This window comes from Neodiprion fabricii, chromosome 4, assembly GCF_021155785.1.
Source record: "Neodiprion fabricii isolate iyNeoFabr1 chromosome 4, iyNeoFabr1.1, whole genome shotgun sequence".
In the NCBI taxonomy this organism is placed as follows: Eukaryota; Metazoa; Arthropoda; class Insecta; order Hymenoptera; family Diprionidae; genus Neodiprion; species Neodiprion fabricii.
Genome location: NC_060242.1, coordinates 6,703,866 through 6,722,204, shown reverse-complemented (window position 1 = coordinate 6,722,204; position 18,339 = coordinate 6,703,866). Strand labels below are relative to the sequence as shown.

Sequence of the window (18,339 nt, the reverse complement as noted above, 5' to 3'; positions counted from 1 at the left end):
CAACACCTTGAATTAGGACCACCTTAATATATATATATATTTATATGAAAAACTGGAACGATGCTGTAAATTTAATTTTTATTTTTTTTATTTTTACATCATCACCTTGCGATTTCCAGCGTTTCAAATGACGCGATTTCTTCAACGTTATATTATTATACTTAACCCGCCTAATACGAGCATATTTGGAACAGAGACGCTTTTCTACAACGAGCTTTCAGCGGGAACAAGCAAACTCAATCCCGTAACGGCAATGCGAGCACGTTTGTTTTTAGATCGAACAAAGTCTGACAGATGTCGCTAATTATACGAACGTTTCATTGGCAGCTGGTTGCCTAGGTTACGATTACCGGTAAAATCCCCTCGAAACTCTAACGAGTAGTGATATTATTCCGTTTAGACGGCCGGAGTGTGACGACAAAAATAAAAAGAAAAAACTGAAAAATTTACTTCCCGTATAATTCTTTCGAATCCTGACAGATTCATTCGTCGTTCGTATTTTACGGAAAGATGTGTTAATTTATGTGAGTACCTGTTGACTTACCGTATCAGTATTACAGATACACGACGTAGTATTACTCGGTGAAATTCGCGTGATATTACAGAGTGAACAAAGCTGCCGAGTACGATTGTGAATTATACAATCTGCAACAGTGTTGCCGACTTCTTTGACACACATAAACGAATCGCGTCTCCGTATCCGCAAGAGTGTTTGAACAAAATATTGTTTACGCGTATACTAGAGAACTGTCTCGACGACTGTCCGAGATTTTTATCGATCGATCAATCGTTTGATCGGACTAAACGCGACATCCGCATGGTGACTTACTTTTTCAACGTTGGATCGTAAGAAAAGTAAACCAAGATAATATGGTCAAAACTTGAACCACATTCACGGTGTGATTAATGTAGTTTTTCATATAGTTAGCCAGTACAGTTAGACTCGAGCTACAAAAATGATATATATTCATTGTTCTAGTACATCCGGTCTATTTTCTTTCCGTTTCGATGAAACTTGGTGTTGGCACGCTATTACGATGTGACAAAAATCTATTACACATATTCAATCCGTAAACATCTCACTCCGAATTATCTCCAGTCGCTTTAAATTCAACAAATATTACAGCAAATTCCCTTTCAATTGTCGTGATTTAAAGCCAAGAAACAGATTATTCGTTAAACATGAGCTCAGCGCAGTTGGCAGGAATGGACAAACGCAAAACGGCGGGAAATAATAAAACTACAACAATCATAATCACGATTGTAAACGTTTGGTATAAAAGTTATACGAATAAAAGAAACACCGGGAGAAATCTTTAGTTCCGGATACCGCTCATTACTTAACTATTTTCTTTCCTTACCACAATCGAAAAATATAGTTCTACGTAGAGAGTGAAAATTAGTTTTCTAGCTGTTGTCGGAAAGTCTAGTATCCGTTACTATTCTTTCTCATTACGATCACTCTTGCTATATTTTCTTGTAACTGTTGCGAAAAGTTAAAGCCTTGTTTATCTTAAAAGGTGTACTCAATTTTCCTAATTACTGTAAGAAACGAAATTTTTTCTCAGTGAACGAAGGAGAATTCGACTCGTGCGTTAAAGTTATAGACAGAAATTTTACGGTCCGTCATAAATCTCGGGAATGATATAGAGGGGGGAGAGAGCGATTCCGATGTGAAATTGCGTAATCAAGATGGCGGATCCTTAGGGTCGGCGGTAAGTAGCGCGATCTAAAGGCGGAAGAGACGCTGGCCTTGTTCGGCGATTACGTGTTGATAGGGAGTGCGACACAACCACGTGACTCGGTTTCGGTGTGGGATCGTCGTCCAGCGACTGTTAAAGCGTGGTGGATCAAAGGCTGCTCTCACCGATTTAAATAACATTATTATTTTATACTTGGTCGAAGGGAGTGAGGCAGACGACTCGATTCGAGAGGCGTATAGGTGTCAAGAGAGGACGGGAGGATCGTGTTTCAATTTCTGCGCCAGCGCCGATCGGCGTTTATAACCTGAAAACGAGACGCTTCGACGCGGTCGCGATCAAGTGGCGCCACCTACGTAGAGAAAAACTTGACGATCGGTTTGACGGCTGATAAAGAAACGCGCGTCGTTTTTTGACTCCTGCTTCGTGTTTCGAGGTTCGGTTTTTGACTCTTTTTAAAATTGTTGCGTCGGCTGGTTTTTTGTTTTGGGAACATCTCGTGAACGAAGGAAATGAGTGACGATCTGCGCGCGCTTGCTTCGAGGGAACGAAACTCTTCGCAAACAACCAAAAACGAACAAGTCAGTTGCGGCTGGTTATTTTTTACGACTTCTGTCATTTTTCATCAGTCGGGTGCGAATTGGATCAATTGGAAGACCAAAAGAAATATAAATAGAAACACGTACCGATTTCGCGTAGATGGTTTCACTTTTCAGAAAGTCAATATTTTAGATAATTATTCAGGTTATTTAATTGGTTTCTGATGTCGGATTTGAAACATTGAAAAGGCCGGATCTCGTATGCCGTATCCAAAAATATGATAACGTTGAGTCGTTATAAAAATTTATATGTTCAGGATTTTGGTGCTTTTTTTGCCGTCAGAAATAACAGATAAAAGCTGATTTGAGGAAATTTACAAATCGATCGAACGACAATTTTTACAAAAATCACTGTACTTCGTTAAGCTTTCGATTATTTTGAATTTTTGAGTTCTATTTTCATATTTAGATCCACAAGTTCAAAATGCTTGATTTTGAAGTTACTATACTAGTTTGATAACCTTTTTTTTTGGCAAAAAAACAAACCTTCAACATAAACCAAATGTATTTTTCTTTTTTTCTTTACCGTTGGATACTGGGGAAAAATTGAGCACCACGAGTATTGTAAAAAATTACAATGATCATCGTTGTATTTGAATTTTTGTTTTCACCGTGGTAAAACTTTACAAGATATTTCATACGAATTACTGAAAATTGTATCAAATTTCAGAAGGCAGCGAGGCTATCAAAAATGGCGGCGATCTCGTCGGAGAAAGGATTCAAGCCGTTTTTAAGTGATTTTGATCCCGAAACTAGCGAACGTGAGAAGCGTAAAATGAACCAAAGACTTAATCTGAAAGATAAGAAGCACGTTTTATACGATGATAAAGGGATTTTCGTTAGAACTGGAGAGGATCTATGCGACTGTTTGCAACGCGGCTGTCCCGGATGTCATTTCCCTTGTTCTAAATGCAGATCTAGGAAATGCGCCCACGAATGCAGGTCGTCATATTATACTCAGCTGCAATATTCGTTACGATTATCACGATAGTCAGAGGCGTAACAGCGATTCGCAATTTTCCAAAACCATATTTCGCGAGATTAAGAATTTATGAAAATTTGGCGAAAACAATTCCGCCGAGATTTTAACTCGTTTTCTATTCTTCAAATTATGATCAAATCATACATGCTGTAACGACAGACTATCGATAAAAATATTTAATTATAATAATATTCCAGAGTAAATCGAAAATGGGCGTACAAGTCAATTTCTTACGAAGGATCCGACATCGTCATCAGAAATCACTATCTCAACGACGGAAATGCTGATCATTAAAATTTACAACCATACCACGTGCAAAAGCTCAACATACTCGACATTCAGTTTTAAGCTATTAATTATTAATTGCATCAATGTTGCATCGACAACCGCAATTATATTTTATTTCGCTTAAACATTTTTCTTTTCTCGCTAAACTTGTACTTTTATTCGTAAACTCTCACATGTCTTTTAAACATTTTTAAACTTCATGCACGTGTAAAACGTCCTCATTTTCGTAATATATTATCACTTTGTTACATAACTGATAAATATATTTGAAATAAAATATGTTGTAAATTTGTGCCTTTTGATAAATACAAACAATCAGAATACAATATAGTTTATAAAAAGCATTATTTTCAGAGATTAATTCCAACACCAGTGAATTAAAATTTTCCAATTGACGCAAAATGAATTCAGTCGAATTTTTAGAATTCAATTGAACTCTGACGTCAAAAATTTCATACTCTGCAATATTTACAGAAATGACACGGTGAAATAATTGTTATTATTTACCATCCTGTAACAGGATTCCAGAATTGATAATTCATTTTTCGCCTGTATAATATGTATAAAAATGGATTAAACGAGATGACGATTAAAATGTTAGAATTTTGCAGCGTCTGCGGCTCGCAAAATTCTACTCTCAATTCGTACCGCAAAGTTTAGGCAATAAATAAAATCCCTCCCCCTGACCGAAGAGTTCTTATTCCAGTGCCGACTGCACCACCTGCGAATATAACTCATCGTCAGGCTCTCGCTATATACTTTTATTTCCAGCTATTTCAACCTCCGCAAACAGCGCTCCACATCTTTTCCATCTGCAGTCTTCTTCTTCTGCTGCACCCTGGCTCAAACAAATACGGCTGCTCAATACCAGCAACGACAAACGTTTTACCTTCTGCGACAGCAAATTTCGTCTGTATAACGTCGAATTTTGTAATTATATAATTGTTTAGTTTTACATATATATGTATGCATATATTTTTTTTTTATTTCAGACACAAATTTTCAAACATACGCCTCGAATTCGAAAAGCATTTTACGTACCTAATAACCCCGAATCCTATAATTTTATTACCGATTCGCATTAACCCTAATCGGTCGCTCAGAATGAATTTCACACTAAAAATTTGTCACACTTCTTTCGTGGAGTTCCTTAATCGTGAAAATGGGCCTCTTGGCGGAATTCTTTGTCCAATTCTTAATAGGAATTATCTGTTGTTTTTTTTTTCGTTACTTTTAGCACATCCTTTAACTTTGCCGATACTTTATAATATTCGTAAAATAAATATTGATTAGAAAAACTGTGAGAGATTTTTCCGCGATCCTTAAACGATACCTAGATATCTTTTTGAAGAAGATTTTTAGAACTCGTTGCGTCCAGCAACTCTCCCACAGTTCTTATACGAACATCGTGGTCCTCTTATCTCTACCAGTCTCACGCTATTCACTATCGCGCTTACTCATCTAATTCCATTCCCTTCCTCTAGCATCTTCACACCTTTTCCGCACCCCGACGATTCTCGTCTCTAGCGACACTCCTATTCTAACTCTCAACTACGTCACATCTGGACTTCTTACATAGCTTCGTACAGCAGACTTCGTTTTTACCGCCATCTCAGCTTATCCGAAATAAATATACAAGTAATGCCTCAAACAAATCCTACGTTATTTAATCCTCATACTGATTTCCGGTTGACCCGGAACGTAAAAGTGAAGCCAACCGGTTTATTCCTACCGCTCAGGTGTAAACTCCATTCACGGACAAAACAAGTTAATTTTTTTTTCTTTTTTTGAACAAAGAATCACTTTTGGAAGAATTTTAACCAGTGTGACAGTTGTGGGATAAGGATTCCACGATGATGAAACCCATCGTCATTCGATGTTTCGTCTTTTCCGATTGAAAAGACGTCCGCCCTACAAATAAACTCTAAACTTTATTAATCTAATAAAGGTTAGAGGTACAACAGGGATCGATTAATAATTGAGTATGTAACCCGGGAGGCGGAAGTTGACCTTCGCCCGTTTCGTTAAACTATAGGCGAATATATATATATATATATATATATATATATATATATATATATATATATATACATATACACCATACATACATGTATACATACAGATACAGACACGGGTATGATACATGGTTACGGATAGCAATTTGCCGAGGTTCGATCGGTTAGACTAGATTGGGTTAGGTCGGGTCACGAAAACTTTCTAAGACGTCGTTAAGGTGAGAGAACGCCGCCGTGACGACGATGATCGAATAAAACCCGGTGCGGCGGCGTCTCGGTCACATGAACGACGAAATCCAGGCCAACTCTTCCGTTCGTTTCGAACCGCGTTGTGTGCCTACCCGTCTTTTCGAACTTAACCGTGTCACCTTTGCGGATACGTTCTTATTCCTTCTTTCACTTTTTCTTTCCGTTTTTTCTTTTTTTTTTTCTTAGTATGCCGCATTTGATGACCCCTTCTTTTACGAATATGCATAAAGTTGGACTAGAGCGTCGAAACGGTCGAAAAGGCAATTTTTCTTCAGGAATTAATTTGGAACAAACGAATGTCGGTAAGGTAAAAAAAAAAAAAAAAAAGTTTCCTTTCGCGCGATGTTTAGTAATGGTTTGAATGATGTAAAAAAAAATTCTTTTAATCCCGTAACGTTAGTAGTATTCACGGGATGCGGGGTCAAAGGTTGGGTCATTTTTTTTTCTTACATATATATATATAAATAATATATGTGCTTCGTTTTGCAGCGATATCTTGGGTCTAATCGACCGATTTGAATCGAATTTCATTGGAATGCTTCTAAGACTGGTAGTTTTCGGTCCACGCTCGAAGGAAAAAAAAAAAAAAAATCAACAAAATTCAATCATTTTTGTAAAAACATCAATTTTTCACTAGAATTCAAAGCTTTGTTAATTAATAATTGAGAAGTTAAGCTTTCCCCGAAAACTTCCGAGCATGGCCCGAAAATGACGAACTTAATGAAGACGCTGTTCGAATTTCAAGTCGATTGAAGGCTCGGTTTTCGAGAATTCGCGAAAATCAAAAAAAAAAAAAAAAAAAATGATTAAATAAATAAATGGGAGAAAAACGCTCTCAAAGTTTGGGATGGCTTTTGGATTTCGCGAAACGTGCAACGATTCGCGTTTTCGGCTGCCAAATCCGTAATTTTTTCGAATTATTCAAAAATTTTAACTCCGAGATACTTTCGGAAAGAGAGAAAAAAGTCGGATATGCGATTTTTCGACGCTCTAGTCCCCTAATTATCCTGAGAATGACGCTAAATTGGAAAAGCCAGTTTTCTCCTTGCAGAATCAAAAAGTGGAATGATATGCGTATAATAAAAAGAACGCAACGTCGTATTTTCAAATTTTGAAAGTCCAAGTACATATACAAAAAAGTCGAAAAATTGAAAGGTGAGAATATCATTAAAAAAAAAAAAAACGAAAATGCAGGATAGACGGAATAAAGATTCTGGAATATCAATAAAACGATTGAAAGTTTAACGATTGCATTTTTCGCCTTTCTATATATTCCGAATTTTCTTCATTTTTCGACATTCTACATTTTGAAATTCTATTACAGCTTCAGATTATAGCTCTGTCGGAAGTTCGATATTACATATTGCGACTCTCGAATGTATTTCGTAGCCATTTTACCTATTTTCCATCGGGTTAAAATAAAAAAAAAAAAAAAAAATAAAAAAATCACGACATAATCAGTTAAATTGTCCGAATTAGTCTCACTGGAAACGAACCCATTTAAAAAAAAAAAAAAAAAAAAAAACAACGATTTCCATTTCGTTTCATGGATTCTTGGTCGTACTTTACGAAGTGTTGCAGATTTCAGGATAAATACAAGTCGTATTGCATGATAAGAACGAAAATGAAATCGGGCGTTAAAAAAATTGGCGTAAATTACACATTCGCGTTAGATAAAATCCGAAAGTCTAACGCGATAAATGCTGGAGCCTAGATTGATGGTAAAAACTGACAAGAAATGGTTCGATCGGCGCCTAATCCGCGTCTGCGTGAAGTGTAAAAGAGACTTTCTTAGAAACCGTGAAAGTATGGATACGAGCTCTCGCCCGAGTTTAGCCAAGATTGGAACGAAGGTGACCAACGCAAAAGGAAAAGTAAAAGAAAAACGAGAATAAGATTAAGGAAGAAAAAATGAAAATCATGGCAAGGAGACGGCGGTGATAGAATGATCGTGTAAAACGTGAAATTGACTCTCTTCCTGAATATCTCGCAAGCCTCGATAATACGGCGAATGCTCACTTTCTCCCCACCCATATCCATCGTTCAACCGAGAGAGTAAAGTCGAGCTTACGGAGGCGGACGCGGCAAGTAAGCGTTTTATACCTACGAGTAATTCCTGCCGGGAGAAAACCGTCGTGTTGGCCGAGTTTTATCGGCTATGCGAGACTTTGTCACGAGCCGTTCGTTCCTGATGTATTAATTATACGTTCGTTTATCTGTTCTTGCTTTATCGTTGACGTTACATGCCTGTAAAATATATTGTATGAAGATAAAGCTGGTTCTCCAGCTACGGAAAATTCACGAAAGCCGTTTCCATCCAGCTGATGTTATTGGAGTTTGCGTCTTTCGAATAAACGGTCATTTTCAAACTTCGGGCTTGATTGTATATGCGGAAATTCACCCGACCGTGATAAAGGAATACGCAATGTTTATATTTTCATAAAAAAAATTTGTGAAAATAATTATTTACCTCTGATTAGAAAATGCTTTAAGATTTGTCAGAATTATGAATACACACACACACACATTCGTTGCCAAAACCATGCATAAAACTGATTCATCGTTTGACAAGGCGACCTGAATCGAGTCGATGCAAATATCGGCAAATTCTTTTAATACACTGAGAGAAATTTTTAGTTCCGGTTACCGCTCGTTTCTTCGCTATTTTAATTTTTTACCACAATCGAGAAATACAGTTCTGGGTGGAAAATGAAAATTAGTTTTCTAGCCGTTGCCGAAAAGTCTAGTATCCGTTACTATTCTTTCTCGTTACGATCACTCTTACTATATTTTCTCGCAACTGTTGCGAAAATTTAATTCTTGTGCAACGATTATAAATTGTTGTTGAAGCCTCGTTTAACAAATAAAAGTCGAGTGAACCTCAGAAACTGATTTTGCGTTCCGATAACCAAAAAATGATCGACGATAGCGTAAAATGGTTAGGCGTAATATTTTTTTTATCGATACCTGTTTTGCTCAATTTTTACTAGTTACTGTAACAAATGAAATTTTTCTCAGTGCAAGTCATTAATTTGAATGCTGTAAAATTGACTTGTGTAAATAAATTTGAAACAAATAACTAATTATTCAAATAAGAATATCTCATTGATAGAACTTCGTTTCCACGTCTTGCCGAAGAGAGTGAAAAGTGGGCTGATTGTGAGAGGCTTGGCAAACGAGGCGACAGAGTTTGGCCAGCGTTGCAAAGGCAATAATTATACAAATGTAGAAGAAAGCTGTTTTCGCTACTGAGCTCGATATAGTTGGATACTTTTTTCTTTTTCTTTCTTTCTTTCTTTCTTTCTTTCTTCAACAACAGAACATAATCGAGGTCTCCGAGAGGAGGAGGGCGAAACACAGTAGCAGGTAGCGGCAGCTGCAGGGCTTAGCTGCTGCCACGGCGGCGAGAGTTTGCGCACTTTCCCCTGCCTTTCATTTGCATGTTCACAGAATTCTATAACGCGTAGATGCCGAGCGTGCATCAAGAGCTACGTGCACGTCCGCGCGTTGAAAGGGTGTTTGAAGGAAGAAGAGAAAAAAAAAAGAACTTTGAAAATTTGCAGAAAATTTGCGGGCACTCTTCGAAAAAAGGTCTGATATTGTTTTCTGATAAATTTACTCGTTCGAAAGTTATTCAACGTAAAATGTTACTCCAGGAACTTGAATAACTTTTGAAAGAGTAGATTTGTCATAAAATGATGTCGCACCTTTTTTTGAAGAGCGATTAATTGTGTAGAAAAATATGTCTGTTCATTTTCTGTACGACGCATTGTTGGCTAGTTATCAAAATCAGAAGGAGCAAAAACGATTTTTCCCATGTTATTCTTATGGAAAATAGAATAAGTGCGATTCGTAACGTTTCTAATGTTAATGTTGAGAGGTCAAATTTTAACAGGCGTATTTTTATACCTAAATGAAACTTTTGAACCTGTTTGGAAGAAAAATGAATTTTTTTTTTTTTTTATACATTCGATTTTTCCGTCTAGTTAAGTATCCACTTCCAAGAATCTCTCGGACTTTGGAAAAGACGAAACGTCAGAGAGACGAATGATTAGATTATCAGAAGGCCCGATGCAAGCAAGCCTTGAATTGGGAGTCTGATAGGAATTGGGAACATGACGTTTGTCGAACCGCGTAATGAGCACTGATTTCTAGTCTTTCCTAGAATTCTCAACAGATGATGAAGATCATGAGAAGTTCGAACTTCCTGGAATCTAATTTCATTTCTATAGATCACTGTTAACCGATGACGATTATCGCGGATAAGTTGACAGATGACAATAGTTACTTTAACGTGACTGATTCGGAGAATGAAAAATGTGAAAGTAGGTACAAGTATAACACATCTCAACTAGAAACACGGAAAGTGTGAACCTTCTAGTTGTAGATATATTATAATATGAATCACCGATCATTGGGTACCTGATTGAAAAAATATCCGTACCTTCGATAAAAGTTACTGCTTTCCAATTCTAATTCCTTTTGAGAACGATCAAGCATTAATTAATTGCAGGCATCCGGTATCGATGTTATGCAAGGAGTAGTTTTTAGGGAAATAAAAGAACTCAAAAAAACAAAGGAATCCTATTCGAGTAACGATTTATAAGATAATCTATTTTCCGACAAATTATATACTGCGATTTTGATCTGATCTGATGTTGGACAAGCAGTAAAGTTTTGTCATACGAAAAAATGAGTACTTCGTACAACCCGTTGTTTTTTTTTTTTCACCTCGTTTCCTTGTAATATCGAGGGGACATTGCTTCGACCTAATTCAACTTGATTAACTTCAGTTGCACTTGTTGTTCACAGTCTTTACTTCGTATAAAACTCTCCGATTTGTATATACGATACATAAATATATATATATATATATATATATATATCCAAAAACTCGAGGATATTTCAAGACAAATTAACAACAAGTAAACACCTCGAGTGTCGCGTTTACGTTAAATCTGTTAAAAAAACACGCTCGAGGATCACGAGATTGCGAGTATTAATTTGAAAGTCGTTTGTTGTACATAAACGCGGTGAAAAGAAAATTTGCATGGATTCCCTCAGGAATGGATGCGGCGATTAGTTTCTTCCCCCCCGTTTGAAGGGTGGCTTTTGACGTAAATTGCATACCCGCGTTGAAATAGGTAGGGAAAAGGTGGGTAACCCATTTCGGAGGTGTTCGGTTGGCTGCTCTGGTTGTGGAAGGCGGGAATGGAATGGAAGGGAAGGGAAGGGAAGGGAAGTGAAGGGAATGGAAGGGAAGCAGCCCGGCCCGCCTTGCTTCTGGTGGATATTGAACGGCACGTCGACGGGGTGAACGCTCTTGCGCAATGCATGCGCTAACACCCCCATCATCTCCTGGAAAATCATTCCAGGTAGATCTGCAGGCACCAATGCCTACTTGGCTCTGATGGTTGTGACCGTACCTGTACAGGTGTACAACACAGGGCTTCGAGCCTTCGAGACGAGACGATTGAACGAGGTTGTCGTGGTTAGAGGAGGTATTAGATCATTGGAAACAATGGACATCGAGGTCGAAATACCGGCGCCACACGGGCCACAATGAATATCGAATTACGGGTGATGCTACAATTGATTGCTGCGAGTTGGAGCTAATACTCGTGCGCAAATGTAAAGGATCACTTGGGCTTGGTGAATGGATAAAAGACTTCTCGGAGGGATGATTCAAGGATTGAAGTCTTTCCAGTTACACGCAAGAAATCCCATCGCTTAATGTTATACGCACTTGAAATCCTTCCCGAATATTGGATTAAACAATTGCCCCAAGTTATTCAAATTCACTTCAAGTATCGAATCGTGAACGAAATAAATATTCATAATGGTACTCGCAAGGACATTGTGATTCTAAACAAGGTTGATAATGTCACGAAAGAACGGTGGAAAGAATTAGAGATTATTGTATCGAACAGTTATTTGCGGATGAATGTACCCGCTTGTTCAAATTCCTTGTGACAAAGCAGCTTTTTTCATTAATTTGCAGAAATGTTTGTTCTGGCCGAAATTCAGCAGGACGAACAAAAATATCAAGTCTCTGAGTACGATTTTTCGATAAAAAGTTAGCGAAGTAGCCACTGTGCGTGATGATGGAGAAGCTGAAATTAGATCATGTGAAAACGGGAAACACAAATTTTTCAAAAGTGACTAATGAAAAAAAAAATGTATGCAACGAGTGCAAGTTTCGAGTCGTTTCAACACATGACGTGAAATTTCGTAGAGCCTATTGATCGTGTGTTTGAAATTTAGTTTTCAGTTCACGATCGATCACCTGAAGGCGGTAATTAAACCACGGAAAGTGACGTAAAGTTAATTTAACCCTTTAACGGCCAAACCTTTTTCCCATTAATATAAATAATTTTTCTCAAACAAACTGTTTGAAAAATTACACACTTTGAAAATAGAGTTATCCAATTTTCATGCCTAAATAAAAAGTTTTTCACGTGAAATCATTCGGTGAGAATTTTCTTTATAGTGCGTTACTATTTGTCAAATTATTTCCGAACTTTCAGATTGAAATTGAAGAGGAAATTTTCGAATTCGAAGAGATTCGAATTAACGTTGAAGTCAAATTCAAATTCAAATTCTATCGTATTAATTATGTGGGTCCACCCTTCGAAGTGTCCCTCGTTTAATAAACCATTTGTTCAAAGGTTACAGCACGTTGCGCGTTGTGCGTAAACGCGTGGGTCTGATACTTAAAATATTTACGATTCATCGTCAACCTACTTTTGTGAACGTGAAAAATTACGGAGTAAACGCGGTCACGCAGGTCGTGTGTCTATTACTACGTGGAATCCTTCTTGACTCTGGTCTAAAAACCAACGACGAAGATACTATGCACACGCCGTACGTGTACAGACCTGTTTTATTCTAAATGAAATTCACTAATTTTTAACCATCGTTGCGCTGACGTGTTTCAGAGTTAATTAGTCATTAGCCCAGTTAGCCCGATTAGTCATTGCTCGAGGTACTCGCACAGCAATTCTACTCTACCAAGATGCTAAATCGTCGTAACGTTATACACGTACCAGCTTGCGCAAATAAGCTCAATTTTCTTTGGCACGGTTTATTTTTCTTTTTCATCATTGACTCGATTAATCACAGCAAACGCAAAATCACAGAAATCACACCGTTACCACAGTCTGCGTTATTTATTTTCTTTCTACTTTCCGTTTTGTCTGCCATCGCACGAGCAAATCTAAACCAGATTTATTCGAAACGCTTCTGGGACTGCTCGTATTTTCTGTGTGGCTTGTGCGGTAAACTCCGATCACCCATCGCCTCGGGGATTCAACTTACAAATCGACGTTCCCAAATAACGACATTTCCTCTGGCTACTCGGTCAGGGTTGAGACGACTGGAGATGATCGTTCGATCGAACCTGAATCTCCCTCCCGCTTCTATTAACCACCATGAACATGTCGAGAAGGAGGTATGTGGTTTTCCCAAGTTCCTTATACCGCGAAGCTTTACATCGGAATACTAAATCCGAATGAAAACTATGTCGACATATAAATCCATCCCACTTAATGCTTATTCCAATTCGACAGATGCATGTAACTTACTGCGATTGAACGTTTCCAAAGAGGTTCAAGACTGTGAAGGAACTGCGAGACATTTAGTGACTTGGGAAGCGAGGAATTTTCACAGAGGTCCAAGCTTCCCTGAAACTGGACACCATGGTTTGGTATTCCATCGGTATCCGGGTGTAAACATATCGGTGAGCAGACATTCTTCCACATTTGGGAAACAACGAGGCGTTAAGCTTCCGGTACGACAAGACCGGGGTGAACATTCCACCGTGAATACCTTGGCATCGCTTTTAGCCAGAGCCGAGGGATGCGAGGTAAATCGATAACGGGTCCTTCTCGAGGAAACATTTTCCATGGAGGGCGTTAAAGCCGGAGGCTTTGAGCCTTAAAACCTGTCAAGGATAAGAGAGGGTGGAGGGTGAAGCTGAGGAGAGCCTGACTCCTGGAGGACCGAGGACGCCGTCTCCTTCACCATGTCCTTGATGGAGTTCAATTTAATCCTACGGTAGTTCGTCCATCGATCACCGTTCGGGTGATCCGGTCCTTTTAAATTTCCTGATAAAAATCCTTTCTAGATTGAAGTGCACTCAGTCGAATACATCGGGCGAAGGATTCAAATTCTGAAACGATTTCGTCAAACGTCGCGACGCGCATTCTCCGCAGGAGTTGTTGAGGGAACCAGGTTGAAAGGAGTCGATTTCACAACGTGACCAGTCCAGTGCAGACCATGTCGGGACTCTGGGATTAAACGACGGGATCTCTGACCCTTGATTCAGTGGCTAAAGATCATTAGATGGGGTAGTCGTTCCGGGCGACCGCATAGACGGAAGCACAACTCAACCGCCAATCGAGCAATTGGTCTGATAGGCAACTCGCTTTGGACTGCAACGCGACTAGTCGGAGGATTTATTTAATTGGGTGTGTCGCGCTTGCGGATTTCCGAGGCAAGTTAGGCAGGAATATCGAGATACAGCGAGTACTGGACTTCTTTTGTCTGTATCACAGAACTTTTTTTATCGGAAAAAATTGGACGGTGATATCGTTTCGGAAGCTGTTTGTAATGAAAGAACAGGTGTCATTGTCGATATGCGTGCGTAGGGAAAAGCCGGAGAAGCGAACGAAAAACGGAATATTCAACGTTTCAAATGTTTGTACCTGCAAATACTGCGAAACGTAGTCAGAATACGGAGGTCGATATCGACTTTGAGCTTGCTTATTTAAAGCTGTGGTCCAAGCACGTTTCACTTCATCCGCGCCATAAACGTGTATCAAAATATCCTAGAAAGACTTCACATCAAAAAGTGCTTTTACACCTGATGTATATCTCTCTGATGAAATTCGTCTCTCTCGCTCTCACCTCACCTTCACTATTATTGATTCAGTATTTCAGATCAAGGATTTTATCAGAGTGATAGTTGATATTGCAATATTTTACGCGATAGAGATTGACGGACTTACAAAATGAATATATAACGGTAATAAAACGCAAGTGTGTACTAATAATCGAAAAGGTTATGAGGTTGACGTTAGTAACGTTACTGCAACGATGCATGTTTCGAAAAAAAATTGCTACTTCGCATCTTTAAGATTGTCCGAAATTTAATCAACCGTAACAAACAAAACATACCGATATTTTTAAAAAACCAACTCCTCAAAAGTCGTTCTAAAATTGCACAATGGTGACTACTAGGTTCTACTACCCGATGTTCCTCGTGAAAGATTTAGGTAAACGTCAGAGAGAATTGTATACCCTGGTAGAAAGATAGGGTACACCAAAGAACCCGCATGGTCGTGAACGACTCCTATCCCAAGCTTCAAGTTTCATTTAACCAAAATGGTGGTATTTGGGCATAAAGTTGAAGCCGATAAGGAGCTCTACGATATTCGTCATTCCATGTGCCCTAAAAGTCGTCCGATGAAGAGGAGGGTATGTTTACTATCCAAAGACAGCCAGAGGCTGCACGTGCCATTGGCTTTCGGGTGCTTTCAAGTTCCGAGGCACGATGCACGCGGCACGAGGTACACGCGGCGCAGCATCGGGCCTGCTCCATGGTGTGGGTTGATGTCTTCCATGAGACGGTCCGAAGGAGTTGTGTACAATCCACGTGCCCGTGGTGAGCGAGTGAATGAATGAGTGTGCGCCTACTCGTCATACGATAATAACGGTTATGAAACTTGACTGCGTTAGTGAAAGTGGTGGCAGCGTTTCACAACTCGGCGTTAACGACGCCGTGACGAAGTATCTCCGATCGCACGTATGTGAACACGTGTATGACTTATGCTCTGCCGATTGAGAGGTGCCCGCTCTACCGTCTAGGTATTTATTTATTTACCCACGTACGTACGCATGTGTGCCAAGACGGATTCTGCACCGTCCGAAGGGTGGTGCACCAGACCATCGCATCGGTTCATTGAAGCGAGTTGAAGAGCGATATAGATAGAGAAAGGCGTTTACTTAAGAATGTCCTGGAGCGATGAGCACCCTAAGGACAACTTCGGTGTACAATGCATGATACTCTCCATGAGATGTATGATAAGAAGATACGTAACAGATATAAACATTTGAAACAGAATATACAATATATTTGAACTTTACGCTATCAAACGCATACTACACTACCAAAATACAAAATAGAGAACATAGAGATAAAAAATAGATGATATCAAAAAAAAAATAAGAAACAGGAAATAAGACGCGAGGCATGAGTGCTTCTGATCTAATTGAAAGAAGTTCTCAGGCTGTCTAAATAATTTGACAGTTTTTACTTGAAGGTATCTAGATGGAAGATGACGTCCCGAGTAGAGGTAAGCAACGAGTTCCGCAGAGCACAAGCAAACACCAGAAACAACGACTTCTAGAATCCAGCTCTACGATGCATGGGACCGAGAAAATCAGAAATGTAGCTAGGACATTGAACAGAAATGGGAGGGGGGGGAGGTCGTTGAGAAAAAATCGAGGAAATGTTGACAAGAGAAATTGATTTTCAATACGGCGTTACACAAAACTGAATGCAATTGCCGAAATTTCTATGGTGATGCTGTTCTTGAACAAAAATGATTACAGTCATTTCTACTCCACTGCTGTTGTTCAGCAACCTCGACTGATATCAAAATTGCCTTCAATCATGTCCAGGATTTCCATGCTCTTTCCGATGGTTCAAAGGCTTCGAAAGTTGATTAGTTGAGTGTAGCCTGTGTCAACTGTCAAGTGACTACGCATGATATTTGACCGTATAATTAGATCAGGCTGAAGTTTGTAACCTTATTGTAATGATGCATCTTTGGAAAAAGTTGTTATTTTTCAACTTTAGGATTGCCTGAAACTTGGCAAATCGTAAATACAGCATCAACAAACCAAGATTTTGTACATTCGACTTTTCCATTTATTCTAAAGTTGCGAAACAGTAATTTCTTGTTTCAACGTTTCGATACGTCAACGTTACCAACTTCAGTCCCGCATAATTAGAGCTCGGCTGCAGGTGTACGCTAATGTCGCAAGTACCACACATCGATCAAAGGGGCGAATGAGAAAAAAATAAGGGAAGTACAAAGTAGGTGCAGAAAAAAGCTTCCAAGTCGGTTAGTTGTAAGAGATGCTTCAAGAAAATCGCCTCGGTGATGCTTAGAGTGAGTGATTGAGTATTCCTAGTACGACGAAACGAGGCTTTTCAATTACCACAATTATGATGTACTGCTTAGTTAATGTATTCCGCGTTTCATCTTCTCGTTATTCTGTAAATTTTCTCCTTGGAAACGACGTTAGAAAAGAACCAGGCCATCCCAGGCCGTAACCTTCATCGTATCTTAGTAGGTAGGCATATAAATGCCTATAATACTTGATATGAAACTTTATCTTCAATTGATGTTAAGCAACGTTGAAACACTAGCACTGAATTACTGTACAGGCACGTATATACCTTATAGTGTACGTGAAAGTAAGCCTTATTTTATCACGATGATGGTACCTACACGCTTCCAATACGCACGTGCACACGGTATCTACATACATCCTACTTACAGAGCCGCGACCTGACTCTCCAAGCGTACGCAAGATTTTTCACTTTCATGATTACATGTATGTAGGCAGGTAGGTGTCCTGGCTTATTTGGACATTCTGTTTTATCAGCTTTACCCATCGCATGTGTGTGTTTGTGCGTGTATGCGTGTGTGTGAATCGTTAATGAGGACAGATCCGATACAAATTGTTCAAAATTGTAACGATTACTCATCATCTTAGTGGTGTACGGATGAGCAGTGAGCACCTGGAGAATGTGATTTATGTAGCGATTCATCGAGAATTGGTTCAAGACCTATTTCCCGTCTCTGCCAAATCATATGGTACAACTCTCTCCAACCTCATCGTCCGCTTTCAAAATACGAAGTGAAAATCTTGGATAGTAATTTAAAAGTAAAGCGACAAATTATCGTAATTCCGTGTTTTAATCATCGATCGTAGAGATGGTGAAGTTGCAGCAAAGCAAAGAAAGAACGATTGAGGAATTTTATTCGAAGATTAACGACAAATTCTTGACGAAATTAACGAGCGAATTTTGATAATCAGTTTGTCCGTTACACCAGTTATGCGAATTGAAGGTATTCGTGAACATGGCGGTGAACAGGATCGCAGAGTTATTCAGGGCGAAGTATAGCTTGGCAAGCTACCTCGGGTGCCCATTTAATATATAATGGTGTGGAATTATACACTCGCCGTCGAAAGCACGGCTTTGGTACATAAATAACGAATCCAAGGGGCGGTCGACGAGGGAGAATTTCGAGGGTGGGTAAGTTGGAGAGAGAGAGAGAGTGAGAGAGCGAGGCCAAAACGGAGAGCGAATCGAAGTGAGGAGGAGGAGGAGGAGGAGCTGCCAGTAAGGAAGGGTGCTTTTCACCAAAGTATTTCCTTGAATTCTCCTTCTCATTATTAAACAGTGATTAGCTCATGCGCGAATTGACCTC

The 18,339-nt window shown here is 39.1% G+C and overlaps 2 protein-coding genes across 4 annotated transcripts in view; one reads left to right on the top strand and one right to left on the bottom strand.

Moving 5' to 3' along the window:
• LOC124181332 (origin recognition complex subunit 2) overlaps positions 1-18,339 on the bottom strand; it is a 140,067-nt gene that overhangs the window by 97,968 nt on the left and 23,760 nt on the right. The gene's annotated exons all lie outside the window — the stretch shown is intronic.
• LOC124181336 (ARL14 effector protein-like) lies at positions 1,786-3,863 on the top strand. Its single transcript, XM_046567810.1, has 3 exons — positions 1,786-2,281; positions 2,970-3,241; positions 3,479-3,863. The coding sequence occupies exons 1-3, from the start codon at positions 2,213-2,215 to the stop codon at positions 3,573-3,575; spliced, it is 438 nt and encodes a 145-aa protein (XP_046423766.1). The 5' UTR covers positions 1,786-2,212; the 3' UTR covers positions 3,576-3,863.

Coding starts and splice junctions, on each gene's coding strand:
- LOC124181336 (XM_046567810.1), top strand. CDS start 2,213: ATGAGTGACGATCTGCGCGCGCTTGCTTCGAGGGAACGAAACTCTTCG. Junction 2,282..2,969: donor AAACAACCAAAAACGAACAA/GTCAGTTGCGGC, acceptor ATCAAATTTCAG/AAGGCAGCGAGGCTATCAAA. Junction 3,242..3,478: donor AAATGCGCCCACGAATGCAG/GTCGTCATATTA, acceptor ATAATATTCCAG/AGTAAATCGAAAATGGGCGT.